Source organism: Antechinus flavipes, chromosome 5, assembly GCF_016432865.1.
Source record: "Antechinus flavipes isolate AdamAnt ecotype Samford, QLD, Australia chromosome 5, AdamAnt_v2, whole genome shotgun sequence".
In the NCBI taxonomy this organism is placed as follows: Eukaryota; Metazoa; Chordata; class Mammalia; order Dasyuromorphia; family Dasyuridae; genus Antechinus; species Antechinus flavipes.
The window spans coordinates 208386370-208411703 of NC_067402.1; the positions used below are offsets into that span (position 1 = coordinate 208386370).

The 25334-nt window shown below is 35.9% G+C and overlaps 1 protein-coding gene across 1 annotated transcript in view; it reads right to left on the reverse strand.

Moving 5' to 3' along the window:
* Positions 1–25043, reverse strand: part of IRAK3 (interleukin 1 receptor associated kinase 3) — an 88430-nt gene extending 63387 nt beyond the window's left edge. The window contains 2 exon segments of the mRNA XM_052001768.1: positions 5371–5553; positions 24840–25043. Coding sequence (XP_051857728.1) covers positions 5371–5553; positions 24840–24993 — 337 coding nt within the window. The 5' untranslated portion in view covers positions 24994–25043.
* Between the last annotated feature and the right edge of the window lie 291 nt (positions 25044–25334).

Consider the following 25334-nt stretch of genomic DNA (forward strand, 5'->3'; position numbering starts at 1 on the left):
TTTCTTTTTGGGATCTCTATCAGGAGATGATCAATAAATTCTTTCAGTCTTTATTTTACCTTCTGAATCTAAAATATTGAGGCAATTTCCCTTAAAAATTTCTTGAAATACGACAGTTTGGCTCTTACTTTGGTGATAGGTTCCAAGTAGGCCAGTAATTCTTTTATCTCTTTTATTTTTTTTTTTATCAACAATTCAATTATCACTCCTTATCTATTATTCAGATCAATTGCTTTTCTGATGAGATATTTCATATTTTCTTGCATTTTTTCATTCTTTTGACTATGTTTTGTTGTTTCTTGATATCTCATGAAGTCATTAATTTTCACTTACCCAACTCTAATTAAAAATTATTTTCTTCAAAGAAGTTTTATATTTTTGTCCCTCATTTGACCAATTCTGTTTTTAAAGGAGTTCTTCAGTAAATTTTCATTACTCTTTTTCTATTAGATCAATTCTAGTTTTTAGGTGTTACTTTCTTTAGCATTGTTTGTGCCTCTTTTAGCAAGCTGTTAATTCTCTTTTCATGATTTTCTTGCACCACTCATTTCTTTTCCCATTTTTTTCTCCACACTCTTTCTTTAAGTTTTTTCAGAAATTCTTACTGGACTTGTGTCCAATTAACATTTTTCTTTGATGCTCTTTTGTGAGCTATTTTCACATTGTTGTCATCTTCTAAGTTTATGTGTTGGTCTTCCCTGTTGTCATAATAGCTTTTTTTACGGTCAAATTCTTTTTTAGTTGCTTGCTCATATTTCCATCCTATTTCCTAGCTTTGAATTTGGTATTAAACTTAGTTTCTTACCTCCAGATAAACAGAGCCTATTTCCAACTTCAAACTTTTCCCACCCTGATATTTTTTAGAGCTAACGTTAAGGATCTGTCAGTTTTTGGTACTTCTAAGGGGTATGATCCTGGGAGAGGTGTGGTGACTGCTCTCTTGTTCTTTAGTCTACTCTTTATCAGGAAGGGTCTTTTGTCTCCTGCAACCATAAGCATTAGCAATTGCTTTTCCTTGGAACTTCAACCAGGGCCCTTACTCCCTTGTGACCAAGCTCTTTTTTTGCTCTGGAACTGCAACTCAAAACTACATATGGGCAAAAAAGTTGCTAATCAGTGCTAGTTGTACCCAGTGCCAGCCATAGATCCCTTTATATCTTTTTTCTGACCATTAGTCTAACTCTTTCATAGTCTCTGGGATGAGAATTCCCAAGCCTGCTGCTGCTATTGTTATTGCGAGCCACTTTTATTGCTGCTGTTGTGTGTATACTCTGAACAGGTTTTCACCACATATTACAAACTTCTCCTAACCTTCAAAGTTTTGTAGGCCAGAAAAATGTCTCACTCTGACCTTTTATTGGTTCTGACATTCTGATATTGTATTTCAGACGGAATTTTAAAGTTGTTTGGAGGGAATGTTCAGAGTACAGCTAGGTTGATGCTTGTAACACACTATCTTGGTGGGCTGAGTATTGTGTACATGTTAAATTCTTTTCTCTTTTATTTTGCTATCACTATCATTACCTGCTTTGTTCTTTCCAATAATTAGCTTCCCTTTCCTCTTCCCTCCCAGAAAAGCCTTTACCAGGAACAAATAAGGTTTAGTCAAGGAAAAGGAGTCTATACTTTATCAGTATTGGAAAATTTATACCACATTCTGTATCTCTAATTCATCACTTTTCTGCCAAAAATTGTGAAATAGGATTTATTGTCAGTTTCCGGAATTTTGATGGATCTTTGCATTGTTCAGAGTCCTTAAGGCTTTCAAAATTCTTTTCCTTCCCAATATTACAGTCATTGTTTTCTTTTCTCCCACTTCTCAATCCAGACCCAGACAACCTGTTCTTAATACTGCCTTTTTTTCAATGCTGCTCTGAGCATTTTATTTTTTTAATTCTCTTTTAAAATTATGAACTTATGAAACATCAATGTGAACATTCAAATGTGTAAAGAAAGATGAAAAGGAGGATTATTTATGAAACTAAACCTCTTATTATAGATGTATTTTTTTGTTCATTACATAAATGTTGGGTCTTTTCGCATAATTCAAATTTAAAATGGCAGATACTACACTTCCTTATCTGGGTCTCCTTCTGAACTCTTTATGTTCTCTTCTGGGTTTTATTAGTATTATTCATTGATTTTTTCATTTTTTTCATTTTTAATGAATTAGTATGCCATGGCTCTTTCTTCAACAAGGGTGCTGCATCAACTCTTAAGAATTCTAAGGGTAATTATGAGGGTGGCTAGCTCTTTTTTCTGTCACTATCATCTAGAGCCCTCATTAGCTATGTACCTTCCATTGTTAGGGGATAATAACTAATTAGTGTCTTAGTTCCATCTGACTGTCTGACATTACAAAGCAAGAACAAATTAACATTGTCTTTCCTCAACATCTCAAGGGGCATATACTTCTCTATTCTAACTCAGAATCTGGGAGAATAGGATCACAACTTAGTTTAGTTTCCCATAGTACTGGTTTCTTTAAGTTCACATCCAAAGGCAGTATTTCTGCCAAATGCATCATTATCTCAATGGATCTGTCTAGGAGGTTGCTCTTTGTTCATTAGAGCATCAAGACTGGGAAGGCTATAAAACCCAACCTAGAACTTGGGATGCTACAGAAGGTCATGGAGACCCATTTCCTTCACCTAGAATAGAAAAGAACATTTATAAAAAAGCCAAAGACCCAGACCTGTTTCTTGGAGACATATGGCTTGAGAGAGAGGAAAATATGCAATGCTTTCTTACCTTATGACATTATCTCTCACTAGACACTCTGAATTACAGAATCAATGAAATCCCTCAAAAGACAGAAGCAAAATAGACCATGGTCTTAACCAAGGAATTTAAAGCCCATCACAGAGCTTTTCTTTCACTACTTGATTAGCTGATTAGAACCATTTACAGATTTTCTATATTTCACAGTCTCTCCAAGATACTTCCCTTACAGACTGAACTTTTTTTTTTTTTTTAGAAACAAGCTTCCCCAAATCCTCCACATAGAGAAATTGTACCAACAAAGAAAGTTGATAGGGTCTGTTCATGTGTGCTCCCAATAAATTAAAAACAATGCCCCACCATTCCTTAAATTTTCCCCCAAAAGAAAAGCTCTAACATCAAATATAGTTATGCAAAACAAATTCACATGCTGGCTGTCAGAAAATATATAATAATAGTAGCTAACACTTACATAGATAGCCTACAGTGATTCAAGCAGTGTCCTAAGTGCTTTACCAAAAGCATTCATTTGATCCTAGCAACAATCCTCAGTTATTATTATTCTTTACTGTATAGATGAGGAAACTGAGGCAAACCGAGGTAAAATAATAATAGCTAACATTTATGTAGCACTTACTATATGCAGATTTTTATACCAAGCACTTTATATTTTTATCTTTATACAACACAATATAATTTTTATACAAATATATTTATAAATATCAATATCAATCTCATTTGAGTCTCACAACAATCCAGGGAGGTAAATGTTATTTATTATTATCATTCCCATTTTATTTCCCAAATTAGGGAAACTAAGGCAAACGCATTAAGTGATCACATATCTAGTAAGTATCTGAAGCTACATGTGAACCAAAGTTTTCCTGATTCCAGACCCCTTGTGCTACCCATTGTACCACCCTAGCTGTCTCTGTAAGTTTCATTCTTTACCTCTATTCCTTCATCTCTTTGCCAAGAGGTGGAGAGGCTCCTTCATCATTCTTCTGGAATGGCTTCAGCAGCATTTTGTTTTCCATCCCTGCTCAGAGCACCCTGCAAGTTCAAGCTGTTTCCTGGAGTTCATTTTGGTTTCTGCCTTCTCTGTTCAGTCTGAGTTCCCATAGTCTCCTGGCCATCTGCTTATGTAGCCCTGAGCTAGATGGAGAAGCTCATTGGCTGTTTCTCTTTGGTTTTCTGTCTGGATCCTTGGCTCTCCTGATCTCATCACTTTTTGAGATAGTTGAGGGAGGGTTTCTGGGGAAATTGTTTTCCTCTATGATACTTCAAGTCAACTTCTTGACTAGAAGTGTTTTTCTAGAAGGGGCTAAGTTAATTCCTTTGGGGAAGACCCATTTGAGCAAAGCTTAAAGCTTTAAAACTCTTCCCTTCAGATCTTGTGTGAGGGTATAAAGAGCAATGAGGATGCAAATATATCCCCATGCTTTGGAATCACTAAACTTTCCTCCAGTCCTAAACCAAGTCATCATGATTCTAAAGCTGCGGCCCCTTAGTGGTGGAGTCCATCTGCATGGATCACAGGCTTTAAAGATTGGTTTTTCTTTTAAATAGAACGAAAGACTTATTATTATATCATTCCAGATTATATGCTATCAAAAGTAGAGGAGAAAAAGAAAATAATTAGAAAGAAGGTTACCAGAATGACTGCTGCAGAGAAAGAATGAGTTGGGGATACAACAGAATCCAAAGAATAAAAAATTTTAAAAAATCATTGAACTGTTCCAGCAGTCTCCTATGGATTGTAGGAAGAAATCTCATTATATTCTTAACATTTAATTATGTGATAAATCATGGGCATAAAATTATCTAGAAAGTAACAATGTGTTTCATTTCAACTAATGTGTAGACCTCAAAAGTATTCTCAGATGCTTATTAAACAGATAACTGAATTGTTTTGCTAAAAAAAAAATCAGATTTGTATTGTGAACGTTAGAGAGAAATGAAACTGCAGAAAAGGACAGATCAATGTCATTGTGAATTGAGAATGAAGGAATGTGGTGAAAGACGTTTTGTGTCCTTTTCTGAATAGAATTACTGGTGAAGAGCAGATTTTGACAGAAGAACAAGTCAATGTCATTTGAGGAAATATTACATTTTTCAAAAGAAATAAGTGGAATCATTCTTTTCTTTTCTTTTCTTCTTTTTTTTTTTTTTTGGTCTTAGACATACACAATTTCATCAGTGTATAGAACTCACTATATGGACTAAAGCAAAACAATTAATGTTTATAGAGTAAGGTTTACAAAGTGTTTTATAAAAAATGACCAGATTTAATCTCATAATTACCTTGGAACTACCTTGTTGTTATTATTATTATTTTAGAGATGAAGAAACTGAGACTGAGGATAAATGGCTTGCCCAGGGTCATTTGGGTAATGAGTTTCATAAGCCTAATTTGAATTCAGGTCTTTGAGATAGCAGATCCTGTGTTCTATGCCTTCAGAAAGGCCACTCATCTATAATTTAGAAAGTGGTTCAGGAGCAACTGAGAGTTTCATTTATTTGCCCAGGGTCATAGAGACCCAGGTTTTCCCAACACCAAGACCATCCTTTATTATACCATATTGCCTCTCCCAACTAGTCACAGATATAGCAATATTTAACATCAATATTATAAGAACAAGGACTTACCATGATTCACAATTAAATTAATTGCTCGCTCATGGCCCATTTCCTGTAGTACTTGCAAAAGGTCACCGATCGTCTTGTTTTTCTGTGCCCAAGACCAGAGTAATTCCCTCGTTCCACTTTTACCTTGCTCAACATATTTTTCAATGTGTCGAACTTCTAGCCAACTGTTGGAAACACGTTCAGCTGTGGCATTGGGGCAGGGAGGGAGAAAGGAGAGAACATAGAGAAGATAACATATCATCTTCATATCAGACCAAAAGGAAAAGCCCCTGAGTGACTGTTGATAAAAACTTCTGAGGAAGTCAAAAATAATATTGAAGGGGAGAGAGGGAGATATTCAACTGAGATAGGTGCTATTTGTAAAAATATGTAGAAGGAAAACAATTTATAGATAGATAGGTACATAGTTAAAAGAACTGGAACAAAAATTCTCTCTCCATACTGCTAAGTAATCTTCCTATCACTTTTCTCTGACTACATTATTGTTGTTCACTTGTTTTTAGTCAGGTCCAACTCTTCATGACATTATCTGGAATTTTCTTGGCAAAGATATTGGTTGCCCTTTCCTTCTTAAGTCATTTTATAGATCAGGAAATGGAGGCAAATAGGGATAGATGACTTGTGCAGGGTCTAGTAAGAGTCATAGCTAGTAAGAGTCAGAGGCCAGATTTTAATTCAGGAAGATGAATCTTCTTTATTTTAGCCCTGATACTCTACCCATTGCAGCACTTCACTGCCCTTGATCATATTACTTCTAATCAAACCCTGTCAGTAGGATCCTATATCTACTGAAGAAAATTTAAACTAAGATCACATTTAATTCTTCAGAAGGTAGGATAACATCAAACTATGAAAAACCTTAATTAATTAATAAGGAGGCAATGAAGAATTAGTGACAATTTTTGACAGATCTATAACTACTTAAAAATAGCCTCTTCAATTGGCTTCCAACTCCTGTCCAGCTTTATATCATAATATTCTCTATTTCTTTTATATTTTAGCTAAACTGTTCTACTATGAATCTTCTGTTTTAGTCCTGATATGTTCCATCTCCATATCTTTGCTTTTAGCAAAGTGGCTGAAATGGCCAAAAGCCATTACCTATCAGTCCTTGTACTTCAAGGCCCATCTCATGTGGAATTCTCTCCATGAAGCATTTCCTGTTTCTTTCCTTCCTAAATATCTCAAGATACTTACCCTGGACCTTTCCTCATACTTAGGATAAAAACATTATGGAATTTAGGAAGATAAATGGGAGATCATCTAGTATCATTTTTCTTGTAACATAGTTATTTGAGTAGTTGTCATTTCCACTCATTTAATTATCATCTCCCTGAGAGCAGGATTTAAATATGCATATATTTATACTTTTAGCATACTTTTATAACAATAAATGCTTAATAAATATTTCTAAAATTGAACTAAAATTCATGTTTAAGATTCTAATGCTAAAGTGAAAGGTTCGTGTCCTGAAGTCCATGCACTGAATTAAAAGATACAGCAGTTAATATGTGATTTTTTAGGTTTACTTACATATCTCATTTGATTCTTATAACTACCCTGTGAGATGACTTTGGACAAGCTTTAAATGAATTGATTCAGAGTGAAATGTTCAGAACTAGTCGGTCAATCAATACACATTAATTAAATGTCTATGAAGTGGTAGGCATTGTGTTAAGTACTTGAGATACAAAGAAAGGCAAAAGACAAGGAACTCACAATATAATGAAGACAACATGCAAAAAAGCTAGATACAAACAAGTTACATACAAGAAAAATAAAACTTTACCAACAAGAAAGCTCATAGAATTAGTAAGGATCGGGAAAAGCTTTCTATAAGAGACAGGATTTTGTTGTTGTTGCTGCTGTTGTGAATTGAAGAGACTGAGAAAAGACAGGATACAGAGATGAGGAGGGGGAGCATTCCAGGTGTGGGGCACAGCCAGTGAAAATACTAAGAGATGGAACAGCATATTCAAGAAGAGCAATTTATACAACAGCATTGTAAAACAAAATAATTAATTTAAGAAAAATCATCAAAGCAATGATTAATCATGATTTCAGAGAACATGACACTTATCCCCTGACAGAGAAATGAATAAGCAGAATAGACCATTTATCCATTTATTTTCAGGCTTAGTTAATGCATGAGGGAAAAAGGGACAGAGAAGAGAAGTGGTCTTTTGTTCCTTGACTGTAAAAATCTAACATAAAGGGTTTTTTTTTTTTCCTTTCAGTTTGTAAAGGGACTTGGGGAGAAGCAAAGAAGAGGGGAAATTACCAAAATAGGAAAAAAATTAAGAAAAATAGATTCGTTGAAACATTTTTTAAATGCACAGAAAAGAACAGAAGGAAAACCAATAGAACAGACAAGCATGACAACTTTGAAATAACATTCTGATTTTTACTACATATGTAAAAAGAAAAACATTCTAAAAGTAATAGATTTACAGCTTTGTGTACAATTCTATTTTTATGTTCTTTTTTGTATATGGAAATGCTCATCTTGTTTAGTGAATCTGTTGAGTTCAGAAAGAAAAAACCCATAATACTGATGTAAAAAGCAACAACAACAACAAAAAAAAAAACCACCCAAATCTTTTGAGGTACATTATTATTATTTTTAACCATTTTAGAGATAAGGACATTGAGGCTGAAAGAGATGAAGGGCAGCTAGGTGGTATGGTAGATAAAGGACAGAATATATAATTGATAGAATCAAATCCAGCTTCACACACTTACTAGCTGTGTGACCCTGGGCAATTCACTTAACCCTATCTGCCTTAGTTTCCTCATCTGTAAAATGAACTAGAGAAGGAAATGACAAATCAGTCTGGTATCTTTGCCAAGAAAACCCCAATGATGGGCTCTAAGAGTGAAACACAATTGAAGCAACTCACACATAACAAGTGATGAAGAGATTTATCCAGAGTCACACAGCTAGTAAGTGCCTGAAGCAGAATTCACACTTAAGTCTTCTTGATTCCAAGTCCAGCAGGTTGTCCATTCCACCATGTAGCTGCCATGATATTTTACGGCTTCTCAGCATGAATTTCAAATTTTAAGTGCATTTTAAAGGAGAGTGAGGGTGACAAAGAAAACAACCAAATCCTTGAATATGTTCATGGAATCTGGCATGATTTTAGTAAAGGATTTATGTTGGTTAATACTAGACATCAACCATCCTCTATTGCTTATGAATTACAGCCAGTCAGTCTTGTGCGTCGAATCAAATTATAGGATTGTTGATAAGGCCATAGAACTTAAAAGTAAGTTCCATGATTAGATACTAAAACCAACCTCAGTTTGAAGAAAAGATTTGTTTCTGCACACTATGTAATGCTGTATTCTCAAATTAAAACCAAGAGTGCCCTAAGAAACACCACTGTCAGAAAGTCATATTAAGAGTTAGGAAATCCCCCAAATTCCACAGTCCTTGATAGTATCCAATGATAAAAACTTGGAAATCCCTATCCCTGAGAAAATGAGAAGGGTTCTTCAGGAAACTACCTCCTGGGGACCATTGGCAGTCCCCAAAGCTATCAGTCAATAAATACTTAATAAGTACTTAATTTACTACATGCCAGGCAGTATGCTAAGTTTCAGGACAAGTGCAACAAAGACAGTCCCTATCCATAAAGAGCTTATATATTAAGAGGGAAAAGGAACAGTGGAGTCCCAGGTGGTAAAAACCACACCAAGGGCTTTGGGATGGAATGTAGGGTATGTGAGATCTCTATTGAGGTGAAAGTTATACCAAAGGGACTGAAAGTTATTACAAGGACACACTGTTTAACAAATAACCTTATGTATGTCTGCAAACATATTCAAATATGCCTTGAGTGCCTGAACATCTAACTACTTGAACTGGCCCCGAACTGGAATCAGGTTCAGTACTGAGAAGTAAATCAAAACTCTAGCCTAAATTGCACTAATGTATGCAATGATATTCTACAGCGTCTTCTTCCTTTGCTTGATTTCTATAATTATCATGGGGCTTTGAAGGGAGCAGGTCTTTGAGGAAATCCACAGAACTGCCCCAGATTGCATGATGGGGATCAGAGATAATCCACTGAATTATTCTGGTGGCCATCACAGACAGCTTTTATGTAACTAACCCATATGATTATTAAATCACTCATATAATGATAATGGACCTTCCTGCCTCTTTCTTTGGTTTGCCCCTTGGTTGGTAGGAGGCTGAGTTCCCTTGGTTGGGGAACTCAGAACTTAAAAATAGCTCATTCCTTTTATTGGAGAAGGTAGTTTCAGAGTTCTCTTGGTTAAGGAACTATGAACTCTCCAGTTATGTGGTCAGTGTGACATTGAAGAAATGTGGGGAGCAGAGGCAAGGCCAGGAGGAATTCTGGAATGGCCTGAGACTTAGAGTGGGATAGTATGGCCTGTATGTTGGACACATAGACTGCTGCATGACACCTTGAAAACTCCAAAAGGTCTAGAATCCTTCTTTGCAGAGATAAGTTCCATCAGGTTGGGCAAGAAGGAAAAGAAAGTGGTGACACAGAGAGAGAGAGAGAGAGAGACAGACAGAGAGAGACAGTGACAGAGAGAGAGAGAGACAGAGAGAGAGACAGAGAGAGAGAGACACACACACACAGAGACAGAGACAGAGACAGAGAGAGAGAGAGAGACAGAGAGAGAGACAGAGAGACAGAGACAGAGACAGAGAGAGAGACAGAGAGACAGAGACAGAGAGACAGAGACAGAGACAGACAGAGAGAGAGAGAGACAGTGACAGAGAGAGACAGAGAGAGAGAGACAGAGACAGAGACAGAGAGACAGACAGAGAGAGAGAGACAGAGAGAGAGACAGAGAGAGAGAGAAGAGAGAGAGAGAGAGAGAGAGAGAGAGACAGAGAGACAGAGAGAGAGAGAGAGAGAGAGAGAGAGAAGAGAGAGAGAGAGAGAGAGAGAGAGAAGAGAGAGAGAGAGAGAGAGAGAGAGAGAGAGAGAGAGAGAGAGAGAGAGAGAGAGAGAGAGAGAGAGAGAGAGAGAGAGAGAATATATATAGAGAGAGTATAACTCCTCTAACTGAGGAGACGGAGCTAGAACACCATACATTAAAAGCTCCAGTATAGTAGTCAAGGATTTAGCTGATAAAGTAGATAAGGCAAAACATAGCCCAGCTGAAGGGAATTAAACATTTACAGGAAGGTAAATAAGGTATGTGATTGTGAACGGGTAATGCGATCCTAAAATCTGGGCCCCCGAGAAAAAGGAGGATAGGGGTTGGGGATGAGGGTGGGAGAGGACAGGAGAGAGAGAGAAAAAAAAGTTCAGTGAAGATTGTTTGAGATATGATGATAAAAGCAAGTAGAAGGTAGGAGAAGTTTCAGATCAGAATAGGTGTGCAGTTTTAAAGAGGCTTTAATCAAAACCCAGTAGAAGGAATTGTATATAGAAGGGAAAGTAAGAAAGTTTAAGTAGGTAGGAATGAGAGGATCATAGGCAGAAAGGAAGTGGTAACTGTTTGCATTGACAATGTGAATTGAGGATTTGAGTTTGGAAACTTTTGAAAAAAAGAGGAAAGTTTATTTTCACTTTAAAACTGGCAGTAAATGACCTGAATTTGCATGATTATCAAGAGTCAGGTTTAAAGGCTGTTACTGAAAATTTCAAGATGAAGACCTGTATTTTGGAATAGAACAGCACAACACTTTCCTGGCTCACAAAACAAAACAAAACAGAGAAAGAAAAAAAGAAAGAAAAAGTTTGTGTGAATCAGTAAACAACCAAAAAGTAATTGAGTTTATTGGAACTTGAAGTTAGAATTTAAGGAGTATGCAAACTAAAGTTAAGTATTGATCAATTTTAAAATCTTTTTAAATTGGTGTGTGTGTCAAAATTGAAAACCCGAGTGCAAATTATATGAGTCCTACACAATTTTTGTTCTATGTGACTTTCAGTAACTGTCTTGTTTCCTTTCTAAAACAAAGAGAAACTTATTTAAGTGAAAAGGAAGGAAAGCCTAAACCCTTCAGAGAAGCTCTGGAGAAGCCGTTATGACTGGTGGTCTGTGTCTGGGCAAAAAGGTAGAAGGACAACCTTTGGCCTAACCTAAAGTAGAATCCTTCTGGCTCAGTTTCCCAACTATGTTATTTCCATTGAACAGGAATGTTTCCCACCCGGCTATTCTTGTATCTGGCTATGAGGTGAAATTGCTATTGCATGGATGTTTGTCAATTGTAATTTTTACCTGAAGTCAAACAAAGTTAAGGATGCTTTATCCTGCCATATATGTACCTTTAGGCTTCAGCCCAAAGGACCAGTTTAATGCTGTTATAATCCTGTTTTTTTTTTCTGTTATAGAATATTTCTAGCAAGTAGTCAATAGAAGAATATGAGATCTTGATGTTTTAAATCTAAATATCATATGCCTATTACTAGATGTATATATGTCTTATGAAATAAAATTCTTAAATATTTCAAAATGATGTAAGAACAATACTATCAGAGTAGAAAATTTTTAGGAAAAAAGCATATCAAATTTTAGTGACAGTAAAGACAAGTTTTAAATGAATTATGAATTCTTAATTTGGTGTCCCCACCCCTTTTAGTTTTGTTATTGATTATATTAAAACTGTGAGTTTTAATTAGAAATGTGAATTGATTTTCACAATAAGAACTAATCATTGGAGAAATAAATTTTGAGAAGCTGTCCCAACTTGTATTGAGATCTGTTTGGTAAGAGATTTTAGCAGGAACATCTGAGGAACCTTTGCAAGTAACTTGGAAAAAGAAACCAGTTCAACAGAAGAGTGTGTAAGAAGAAATGTTCCAGATGCCACACAATTAAACGGGACATCTGAGTTGCAAGATGAAATGTGCTGATTAAATGGACATTGGGAGTAGATTGATGGTAATTTTTGTACCACCACATGCTATTGGTTCTTACTTCACCTCTCTAGGGTGAAATGGAAAGAAACTATAACAATTGTAGTAATTTTCTTATGGGTCATATTGTTTTCCTATCCATGTTTATATTGTTAATGTTGTTTGTGCTTACAAATGGGACCATCCCTTCTGGCTGTACCCAAAAAAGGTACTAAAAACTCCAGTATGAGCCACCCCAGGGACCTTGTGGAAGATACTCAGACTATTGCTTGTGACTTTCAGAGGTGACTGATGTTTCTGGAGCATGGTAGGCAAAATCTAGGATGCATCCTAGAAAGGAACAACCATCATGATCTCCCTGTACCTCTTGTCAGTTCCCCAGATTTCTCTGCATTTATTAAAACTCCTTAGCTCTCTCTATACCTCCATAATCATGAGTGAATCATCAGAGTTCTGAGCCTTCAGTTTTACTGTTCTTGAAAGATATCTACACTAAGTGCCTGGCACACAGTAGGTGTCTAATAAATGTTTATTGATTGATGGACTAAGTATACTATTTGAAATGAAATGCCCTGGGAAAAGCACAATGCATTGCACATAGTAAACCCTGAAGAAATGTTTATAAAATTAAATAAAATTGAACAGGTAGAGCATCTTCACATCATCTATTCTACTTGTGAGTAATTTGATTTAAACTCTAAGCAAGCTATACATAGATTGCAACAGGCAAGTTCTTTTGCTTTAAAGAAATTTTCAAATACAAAAGTCCTGGTCTGCTTTTCCTTGTAAACTGAAAAACCACATTATGCTTTACATGTTTTCATTGTGATTGCTGCCAAATCTTGTGCAAACAAAATTGAAAGGTGGAAATGAAAAATGTAGTCGTGCAGAAACGGGGTATCGGGCAGAAAAAACTGGGAACCAATGACTTCTAACTTTGAGTAGCAGCTCTCTTTATTAAAAATGAAACATGCACACATTAAGTGAGGATGATGGATTTGATTCAAATGCATAGTTAGGCTGTAAAAGAACAGCTACAACTAATATTTCAGGCCAGTGAATTGGAACATCTCTCTCCTCTGGCTTTTCAAAACTGATAAAGAGATGGCCCTTAACTTTTCCAAAGCCAATCCTTCTATCCAAAACCTTGATCCCATTCCTTCTGGTCATCTCCAATAAATTTCTTCTACTATCATTCCCCCTTTTTTCTATTCTTTAATCTTACCTTATCTATTGGTGTCTTGTCTGATGCCTACAAGAACCTTCAAATCTCTTCAATCCTTAAAAAAAAACCATTAGATTCTATCATCCCTACTAGCCTTTTTTTGTAACCAGTCAACTACATTTGGTATCTTTACTTCTTCTCCATTCATTCCCTTCCAATCCCTCTATAAATTGGCTTCTGATTTCATTATTCAATTGTAATTACTTTCTCCAAAATTATAAATAATCTCCAATTGCTAAATCTAATCCCTCCCATTCTTTTAAAAAATTTTTTGTTTATTTATTTATTTTTTTGCTGAGGCAATTGGGGTTAAGTGACTTGGCCAGGATCACACAGCTAGGAAGTGTTAAGTGTCTGAGATCAAATTTGAACTCAGGTCCTCCTGACTTCAGAGCTGGTGCTCTATCCACCTAGCTGCCCCTTCCCCTACAACTCTTATCCCTTCTTGCCCTCTTCACAGCATTTGACAACAAGAGTTGCCCAACTTCTCCCTCTGAAAACTCTCTTCTCTTGGGGTTTTTGTGACATTGCCCTCTAGATTTTGTTCCTACTTGTTTGACTTCTTCTCAATCTCTTTTACTTATTTTTTTACCTATATCCTCCCTAGGTTTGCTGTATTTCAAATCCCCATTCTGGGCTTTTTTCTATTTTTTTCTAAATTGCTATTGTTGTTTTTATCCTTTGTTCTCAAAGAGGACCATAACATCAGGGAGGTGATTCCATGATATGCAAGTGAGTTGGATTTAAGTGAGGGAGGGCTGGGCAAGGTCACCTGCTGCACTTTCCCCTCCACAACCATCTGGGTCCACTGGCCAGATATATAGATCAGGACCACTGGAGAGAGACCTTGATGAAATGGGAGACCTTGGCCTTTTTTTAACCTAAAATTTTCAATAAGTCTCACTTTGACTGAGGTTGCAACCATTCAGTGATTAAGGCTAGGTGGGAATTGAGACAAAGAATTTCCTCTTTCACTTATTCCAAAAAAGTCTAAACAAACAAACAAACAGATAAATCTGAAAAGGAAAACTTATGTAGATATAGATCAAGACTATTGGAGATGGCCCTCTTTTTATATATGCACATAATAATTCCATCAGCTCCTATGGACTCAGTCATCATCTCTCTACAGATTACTCTCAGAGGCATCCAGCTAGTCTCTTGAGGTCCAATGCTACATCACTGACTGCCTGGAGACTACACAAGCATTTCAAATTCATTAAATCTAAAATAGAACTCACTTCTTTCCCCTAAAATGCATCCTTCTTCAAAACTCTATTAGTCAAAGCACTACCATCCTTGGATCACTAAGTACCTCAGGGTCATTCTTTTTTTTTTTTTTTTTAGATTGATAAAAGAGGTTTATTATTAGATAAGCAAAGTTAAAGTATAGGCGAAGGTAGAGATAAGGAAGGCACTGGACAGAGGGTCCAGTGGACAGAGGGCCCTCACATGGTAGCCATGTTTGGAATCTCTGCCTGGGTCATTCTTTATTCCTGGCTTTTACTCCCTCCATTTATTTAATTAGTTGCCAATCTTATTTTTATCTTTACATCATCTCTTCCATAGTCCTTTTCTCTCCATGTTGGAAATCTTCATCAACCACCATCATCCTCCTAAGTCACACCTTCCCAACCTGTTACCTGGGCTATTGCAATAACTTTCTACTTAGTCACCTTGCCTCAAGTCCTTACCCCACCCTAAAACATTCTCCAAATGGTTGCCACAGTAATTTTTGTAGATAACTCCAAAAGTCTTTCATCTCTAAATCTATAAAATAAGTTCAACTTAAGATTCAAAACGTGAGATGTTGTGTTCCCTTTTTCTAACTGATGGCTCACTCTGCAATATTATAATATTTTTTCTCTTTTCCCTGATGTTGCTGGTATTCAATTGCTAACTCTCTGTGACCCCATTTGGGGTTTTCTTGGCAAAGTTCCATTTCCCTTTCTGACTCACTTTATAGATGAGGAAACTGAAACAAATGGAATAAAGTGACTTGCCCGAGATCACACAGCTAGTAAGTATCTGAGGCCAGATTTGAACTCAAAAATATGAGCCTTCCTGACTTTAAGCCATTAATCTATCTACTACACTACCTAGCTGCCTCTCAAATAACAATTAAGTTCTATTATAACACTCACAGAAGTAATTCATTCTCAAATGGTAAAGGACTGTAAGAGATATAAATAGAATGTTGAAAGTACCCAATTCACTCAAAATCATCACAGAATGAAAGAATTTGAATGATGCTTAGAAACCATCTAATCCAACTGTCTCATTTTACAGTTAAAGAAACTGAGGCACAGAAAGGTTAAGTAAGTTGCCAACAGTCACAAAACAAGTTAAAGGCAAAATAAGAACTAAAATCCAGGTCTCCTGATTCTTAATCATATGCTTTTCCTATTATGCCATATTGTTGCTTTTTAAAATTTTGATACTGGAAAATAAACCATTCAACATGGAAATTCATGCTACAAATTCTTGACCAAGATAAAAGCGGATATGTTCTTTGACATTTATTACTATCTTTATTAGGATTTCATATTGAACTTGCACATAACTGATTGGGTATTTTCTTAACATAAAACAGAAATTATAAAGTTCAGAATTAATATCTGGAGTCTATCTTTGGAGAACAAGATGTTCAAAAGACAAATTAAAGACAGAATGCTTGCCAGAAAATTGAGCATATCTTTTGGGGGTGGGAATCAAAGTCAGGGAAGAGATATGGATAATCTTCATAGCATTTCCTGAAAAGAGAAGGTTTGGGGGGGAAATACAAACTTATTTATCCCTTCTCAACAAATTGTAAATCTGAGTTGGAGCTAGCTTAGAAATATTTCATCTAATAATCCTGAATAGTTCAAAATCATACAATATTCAGGAAGGAAATCAAAGCTATAATATTTATATTACACACATTCCTAGGTCACGTTAACCACTGGGAACTTAAGTTCAATAAATCACATGCTCATGTATGCAAATAAGTGTCTGAAGGGGTTTTTTAGAATAATGCAATACAACCTTATTTGGTATGTGTGTTTTTGCATATAACCCCAGGCAAAATTCCCTAAGAAATTAAGACAATATTTTTACAATTTATCTTATTAATGATTTTTCTCTTTTTTTCTCTTCCAAAGCATACAAGGGAAAAACAAAAACAACAATCCAACTTTTCCAATTAAAGTTTTTAATTGTATAAAAAGCAGAAAAATGCAAAATCACAACTCAGCCACACTGCTTATACCAAGCAATAATACCAAAACCAGGTAACAACATTTTTAATAATAATATATAAGTATACAATGTGTTAACCCTTCAGGGACTTTCCTAACTTTTACTCTCACTTGAGGGGTAGATTCCCAGAGTGTGGGTGCTATATTGCATTCTAGTGATAATCCTATAAAGAAGTATTTCTAACATCATAACTTCCAAGCCCCCATTAATGTGTTTTCCATTTACAATTGGTGAAGGTGCTTAATTAGCTCTTAGGAAAGGCAAAATAAGAAGAGTAATGTATATGTATGTATATATGGTGTGTGTCTATACATATACATAGACACACAAATCCCCAAGGGTCTCCTCCACAAAGCACACCCTAACCTAAATTCCCCAAATGCTAAATATATGTGTATATAATTTTATATTATATACTTTCATATTTATACAATACATATACATATGTTATATATGTGCATGTAATATTTGTACACATATGTATGTATGTCTATATATTTTCAAGGGACACTGATTCTGTAAGTATTTGACAATTCTTTTAAGCTATTTTCTGTGTGGTGTCAGTTACCTTTATGTAATGGCCAAGGCTCTATAATCCCCTAAAATGGCTTAAATACTTATTCATACATTATTGTAGGATTATAGGAAAACACTTTAACATTTCTTTAATACATTGTGATCACTTTCTAGGCTATATGACTACATCAACTGGGGTACACTAAGGAAATTCTTTGCTTTTTATTTTTATGAGTTCCTGAAGTAGAAATTCTTAATGGGCAAGACAAGCACTAATTAAATGACTTCCATATATCAGCACTGTGCTAAATAAAAGTCTGGCAATTTTGAGGGTGCTGATAAGCTATATATGATTTAATCATTATAGGGAATTCTCAGTTTGGAAAATCCTTCTATTCATGGAGATTGTAGTTTTGGGCACAATGACCATTTAGCAAATGTCAGTGGCAAATGTTATCTCCTTTGCTTCTCATAACAACCCTGCAAGGTAGATACTATTATGATTTTTTTATTAAAACTTTTTATTTTCAAAACATATGTATAGATAATTTTCAACATTCACCCTTGCAAAACTGTGTATTTCAAAATTTCCCCCCTACCTTCCCTTCCTCTGGACAGCAGATACTATTATTATTATTAGCCTCATTTTATAGAACAGTAAACAGAGATTAAATGTGTTGTCCAGTATTATACAGCTAATAAGTGTCTGAGGCCAGATTTCATATTGATGAAAACCCTTATAATCACTCTATTTGTACTGAGGAAGAAAATTAAATGTAAATTGTTATGCAATACATTGAAGGAAGTATATCAGTGGAGAAGTAAATATATTTTGGAAGTTTTGGCTAAAATTTGAAATGTAGCTCAAACATCAATCAATCTTTTGTAAAATTCATTGAAGAAGGCTTGAAACTCTGACTTTTCTAGAATGTTTCATTACATCTGCAAAGTTGTTAAAAAGTTAAAGAACATTTACTTATTTGTACTGTTCCATTTCATCCCAATACCCACCAAAAGGAATCCTTTTGTCATCTGCCCTAGGTAAAGGACGCTTATCTTACAAGACTGATTAGAAGATTCACTTTTGTACATTTTTTTGAAGATTGCAGGATCATAGATTTTAAGTTGAAAAGAAGCTCAGAGGTCATTTAGTTTCATGATACAAAACTCAAATAGTAATAGGGACCATTAAACTGTACATGTGGCAACCAGGTGATACAGTGGACAAAGCACTGTATCTAAAATCAGGAGGATTTGAGTTCAAATGTGATCTCAAACACTTTCTAGCTATGTGACTCTGAATAAGTGACCTAATCCTGTTTGCTTTAAATCAGTGGAGAAGGAAATGACAAACCATTCCTGTATCTTTGCCAAAAACAAAAACAAACCAAAAAACATGGACAGTATTGGTGGGATATAGTCCACAGGGTCATGAATAGCAAACACAACTGAACAACAACAAACTACATATTGCAGGCATTATATTGACTTAGAAAACCACATACTAACTATCTATTTTTACTATACTTTCCTTTATTTTCTTAGATGTTTCCCAAACACATTTTAATCTGACTTGGCACATGGTAGAGAGTGTTGTGATCTTCATGTAGGCTGCATGTTTGACATTTATGAACCAATATTTTTAAGCTCTTTTGCCCAGGATCATCTAGGTAGTAGCAAAAGTGGGATTTGATCCCCGGTTCTCTAACTCCAAAACAGTATTTTTTATTATGCTACTATGTCACCAGGATAGAAGACTGTGAGAAAGATTTGAGAGATAGTGTAACATAATGGATGGGGGTTAGAAATCCAGGTCTGGAAAAGATCTCGGGTGTCATGTTGTATGTGAATAGGAATCTCTTCTACCAATTCCCCAAAGTAATCATCCAATTTTTATTTGAAGATTTCTAGTGATGGCATTCCAGTTGAGTATATCCATTTGGGAGGTGAAAGAAGCTTTTTACAAAATGGCTAGACAGAGCAGTGATGTACAGAAAAAAAAAAATAGTACTTCTTGCATTCATTAACACACTCAAGGGAAGGTCCAAGATTTATTGAAGAGTGAGCAGGAAGAGAGGGATAATAGTGGCTACTACAAAGGAGATTGTTAGAAGGTAGGATGCTAGGATCTTAAGGCCATAACATATGGGGATATATGCAACTGGGGGATCAGCAGCAGTCTTGTAATAGGCTGCTCTCAGAACTGGCACATAGCTTCTACTATGTTTTCTTGTCTTCTCTTAAGTGAATATATAAGGTGTCTGGGAAATTTCTTACCTCTAAATCAGGGAAATTTACTGAGGTAGGCAAGGCTCTATGCCTCATCAAGAGAGTACTGCTTTTTGCTCAGGAATGTGTTATTAGTTTCTCATTCCTGATATCTTAGGCAGGGAAACTCTAGGAAAAGGTGAACAAGGTTCTATCTGTATAAGCACAAGACCTAGAATTTCTAGCATGAAGTATATTTGTTTCCAGAAAAGGGAAAGAGAAGCGTCAGATTGCTCAGAGAGGATTCTCCTCCATGTTAGAAAGACTTTTTTGACTTTCTAACTCTAACCCTCTGGAAGTTGACTAAACCTCAATTAGAAATTTAGGACACTTTGGACTCTGACAGATAAGGAACTTACACTCTCCTGAGCCAACCCTTAGCATTTTTGGTGGGAAATTTTTTTATGATGTTGTGAAAATCTGTCTTTGCAACTTCTACCTGTCTCTTTTCACTGGGGTAAAGCAGAAAAATTTATTTCCTCTTTTACATAATGGTGCCTCCAAAACTTGAAGACAAGATAGTGGGTATAGTGGCAAGTCTCTTGAATTTGGAGTGAAGGGATCTCATTTGCCACTTTGGTGATCTTAGAAATCACTGGCTTTCTCTGGTCTTCAGGTTTTTTGTCTTTAAAATGAGAGGATTGAATTTAGCTTACCTCTAAGGTCTCTTTTAGCTTTAACTCTACATATGAGGTTAACCAACCATCTGGGTTCAGTGTATTTCGAAATATGCTAATTCACAAAGACAAGTTCAAGGGGCCCTTTAAACAACAATATCCCCATTAAAACTTCTGTTTATCAGATTGTTTAAGCAGGAAACATTCTTCAATTTAAAAATGCATCATCTCTGCTCTCCTCTATCTATACAAAATTACACAGTCTCAAAGGCAGAAAAGACCTCAAAAACTATCTCATCGTACCCAAAACTCTACTGGAATATGCTTTTATCACATTTTCAGAAAATGGTCATCCCTGTTTTGCTAGATTTCTGGTAATAGTACTAAAAAAATTCCAGTAGTTTTTATTTTAGCTAACATAGTTTATTAAACACAGATGGCTTATAATTTTCAGAGGTATGATTTCAAGGCATTGTGTTCCAAGGAAATTATTTAGCCAAAGTCTCATAGCCCCTTGTTTCTCTGTTGACAGCTGGATGGGGATGGGTAGAGTGCACAATCATGGAATTTCAGAGTTGGAAGAATACTCAGAGATCCAAAATGTAACTGAACAAAAATATCTTCTTATGGCAAACAGGACAAATGGTTATTCAATCACTGCTTTAAGACTTCCAATGAAGGTGATACCACATGCTTAGGCAACTCATTCTACTTCTGAGTACTAATTGTTAGGAAAACTGTCTTCTCATTAAATCTAAATTTCCCTCTTTGAAACTTCCACCCATTGATCTTAGTTATGCCTTTTGGGCCCAAGTAGAATAAGACTAATTCCTCTTCAGATACTTGAAAGCACTTTTCCCCAATGTTCCAATTGCCCCAACAAGGAGAATGAATTCAAATGTGTGAAATGAATCATTCAATTACACAGTATTCTACTGGGGAGAGTTGAACAGGGATTATTATCTGACTTCCCCTCTCAGCCCAATTGGTGAAATGACAGAATGTCAAGAAATAAGTTACAGAGGCAAAAAGGTGTTAAAATCATAAAGAAAATGTGAAAAAAGTTGCTCAAGTAAATTTGATAGAATGATCAGCAAATATTTATTTAGTACTTATTATGTGCTAAAAAAAACTTTGCAAAATGTTGGGGGTATAAAAAGAGACCCAGCCTTCAAGGAGTTCCCAATTTACTACTTATACAAGTAAGAATAAGCTATATACAGAATATAGGAAATAATTAAGAAAGGAAAGCCACTAGAATTAAGAGGTATTAGGAAAAGTTTCCTATAGATGATGAAATTTTAGTTGGGAATTAAAAGGAAGTCAGGAGGTAATAGTTGGAGATGAGGAAAAAATTAGAGGATAGCTATTTGCTGGCTCCAAAGACTCAGTTACACCCTTAGTGGTTTAAAAAAAAAAAAAAAACTCAATAAGAATTAAGGAAGGAAAAATCACTACTCATTCACCTGAGGACTGATTCCCCACCCGGACCAGGAAGATAGCCAGTCATGGATTCAAAGAACAAATTAGCCCTAGAGGTTGGGAGTAGAACAACAGAGAGTTGTAGGCTCATGAAATCAGCTGAGCAAACTGCCCAGCAGTATTTCTCTGTCCAAAGAAAGCAATGTGAGAATACCATTAGAAAAGAAAGAATCCTAGTAGATTCTAAGACTTTGAAGTATATGTCTCTTTACTAACATAATTTAACTGTGTTTCAGTGCTTCTTGCTGACTCCATGTGTACTTGTGGGAGAGTGCACCCCAGGTTTATAGGAGATTGTTTTATCATTTTTGCCCTTCTGATGCCATATTAGTAAATGCTTTTGCTTTGACTATCTATTAGAGGTAAGTTCTCTGGTGGGGCTCATGAACAATAGTTTAAAGAGTACAGATTCACAGAATACCCTGAAGATAGTTACTCTCTTGGGGACCCAATCTCCACAAGTACATGGAAGGGCAGTTCCAGAAAAACTGCCACATATTAAACTGCTCATTAAGATAAAAGATGATTGAATCGAAGAAAGCTAAAATAATAAGTGGGGGGTAGAGCAGAGAATATAGCACAAATAACAGAGAAGCCTAAGGTTTAGCTATAGTTTGCCATCAACTAACTAGCTACTGGGCAGCCCATTTTACTTCTAAGTCTTCAGTTTGTCTGCAGGTTGATTGATATAATCTTTACAATTTCTTGAAGTTCTCAAACCCTGTAACTTTATGAGATCTATGCTTCACAAAGTCCCAAATTATGCTGGTTAAATTTTTAACAACCGGCTCTCCAAGGGATGTGAGTGAAATACACATATGACACATTTAAAATTTAATCTGTATTTTTAACATTTTCTCCATTACTTACTGAAGACTAGACAAACAATAAAAAAATAAACCAAACCCTGATCTATAAGGGTACTGACTTCTGAGATATAAATGTTCATGGTGAAAAGTTTACTATTTCTGGCTCCAGTACAACCCTACAAAAGTTCCACTCAGTACTTCATGGTGGCATTGTGGTAATCCTAGGTTCTAGAAGGATATACCAGGGAAAATAAATTTAGGCAGGCCCCACTAAACTGAAAAGACTCTGAATACTGGCCAGGATGCTGGTTGTCTGAGGACTAATCTATCTAAAAATACTCATTACCAGAAATTTGGCTATAATGAGCAAAATAATTTTGGACACATCAACACACGAAGATCACCTGTTAAGTTTTGGAAGGGGCTGGCTTCAACCTATATTTATAATGACATTCTCCCTATAGAATAAGGCACAAGTCCTTTGAAGTATTACTATTGAAATCCACTATAGGAAAGAGGTGACAGATGACAAAAGGAAAGTCCCCATTTTCATTGGAAATCTGTCCTCTTTGTAAATAACAAAAGATCCTTGTCTGAGACTTTTCCCAGATGATCCAGAATTTACCAAGTTGGCAACTTCTCCCCATGACTCATATCCAGCTGCATATAAATTTATTAGGCATTATTTTAGATAATTCAAATATACATAAATACATATATGTATACATACATTTATTTTAACTGTTTTAATTGGAGACATAATGATTGTCTACACAAAGTAGAAACAAGTATTTACATAGCCAAAAATGCTATTAAAGAAAAAAAGTCTTTTTGATTGATATTTTGCACACTGCCTAATCTACACATGCTTAACTTTTCACATTTCCTTTAAAGCAAAAGATAACTACTTTGTATCCCAAAGAGATCATGAAAAAGGAAAAGACCTGCGTGTGCAAAAATATTTACAGCAGCTCTTTTTGTGGTGGCAAAGAATTTTCAATTGAATCAATTGGGGAATGGCTGAACAAATTGTAGTATATGAAAGTACTGTCATGCTATAAGAATACTATGTTGTGAGAAAAAAAATGAGCAGGTGGATTTCAGAAAAAACTTGGAAAGATTTATGTAAACTGATGCTGAGTGAAGTGAGCAGAACCAATAATATTATATATAGTAACAACAACATTGTGCAATGATCAATTATGAATGACTTAATTCTTCTCAGCAATAGTGATTTACGACAATTTTTAAAAGAGTCATATTGGAAAATGCTATCCTCATCCAGAGAAAGAACTACAGAATTTGAATGCAAATTGAAGCATACTATTTTCACTTTTTTCTTTTCAGTGATTTTCCCCTTTTATTCTGTTTCTTCTTTCAGAAATGACTAATGTGGAAACATGTTTATATAACAGTGCATGTATACTCTATATCAGACTGCTTACCAGTTTGGGGAGGGGGGGAGAAAAAAATTGAAACAAAAAATCTTATTAAAAATTATATTAAAAATTATCTTTACATTTAATTGGAAAAAATAAAATATGATTTTTAAAAAGCAAAGAATGAAAAAAGAATTAATAAGATTGAAATTTTGAAAGCCTTTCTTTGAACTGAAATCTTTATTCTATTCTGGGATCATAGATTCCAAAGTGGAAGACAGTTTAGGAAATCATGGAGCCCCAGCTTTTCATTTTCCAGACGGATTAACTATGGCCCAAGAAATTGTAATGATATGACCAAGCTAATGCAAGTAGTACATAGCAGTATGGAACTTTGATCCTATGTTCTCTGTCAATGCTCTTTTCACTGTATCAAGGTGAATTAAACGCTTAGTAGCTGATGAAAAGTAAATTTAAGTCTACATACTTAAAGTTATAAAGTATATAGAAATATACAATTATAAGTATGTTATAAAATATGTAATTATGTATACACATGTTATATACACAAATGTACAATCATAAAGTTTAAAACTGTAAGCTTGTCAAAGGGAATTTAACTTGTATGAGTTGAGTAGCAATGGAAACTTTAAAGGGATAAAAGGAATTTGTGAATAGTACTGCAAGTTAGTTATCTGTGAATCTTACAAATAAGACTGCTGGTAATGTCGGGGACATGCAAATAATGTTTTGAGGAAATTGTCCCTTCCTATTTAAAACGTCATTTACTGTTTTGACAGGGGATGAAGCGAGAGTTAAAAAGTGTCTCGACTTAATTTCCAGAGACACTCCCAGATTATTCTGACCCAAGACAAAGTGATGAGCTGTTAAACGTTTTTCCAAGGAAAAGAAACGGATGTGATTTTTGTATAATTGTTTAAACGGACCTCCAAATCACCTGCATTTTTTCTGAGCCCCGAAGTTCCGCTCAGCCCCAGCCACACCATTTACTTCCCCAAATGCGTTCTAGCCGCCCACGGGCCCTAGCTCTGCACTCTGGGGACAGCGGCCGCACTCACCTAGCCCCCGCCAGCCCAGGGCTCCGTCGCAGGAGTCTAGGATCGAGCAGAAGCTGCCCAGGAGGGGAGGGGGCAAATCAAACAGAGGTAGGCTCGCGGGGAAGGCGGCAAGCTCCCAGCGGTTCCTCCTTCCGTCTGCGGGCGCCCCAGCCATCGCTCACGGGAGCCTGCAAACCTCTACTAAGTGCTGCTTGCTGGTGCTTGGTTGACTAGGGGAAACTGGGGTGGGGAGGCGAGGGCTTCCTCCACCCCTCTCCTTAGACGCACTCTTTCACAACTGCGGAAATCCTCCCAGTGCCATCACTCCCGTGGGAAGGACAATGTACCTTTGCCAAACGGCCTGAAGCTGGACAGGCGTTCGCTCCGTGACGCAAAATGCGTCCAATTTAGAAGAGATTCACCGCTGGAGAAATCCTCCCTGAGAATGAAACAAATCTTCCCTGTCATCTCTCCCTGTCTTTCATTCATCTCCCTACTCTGAGTAGATGATTTGGA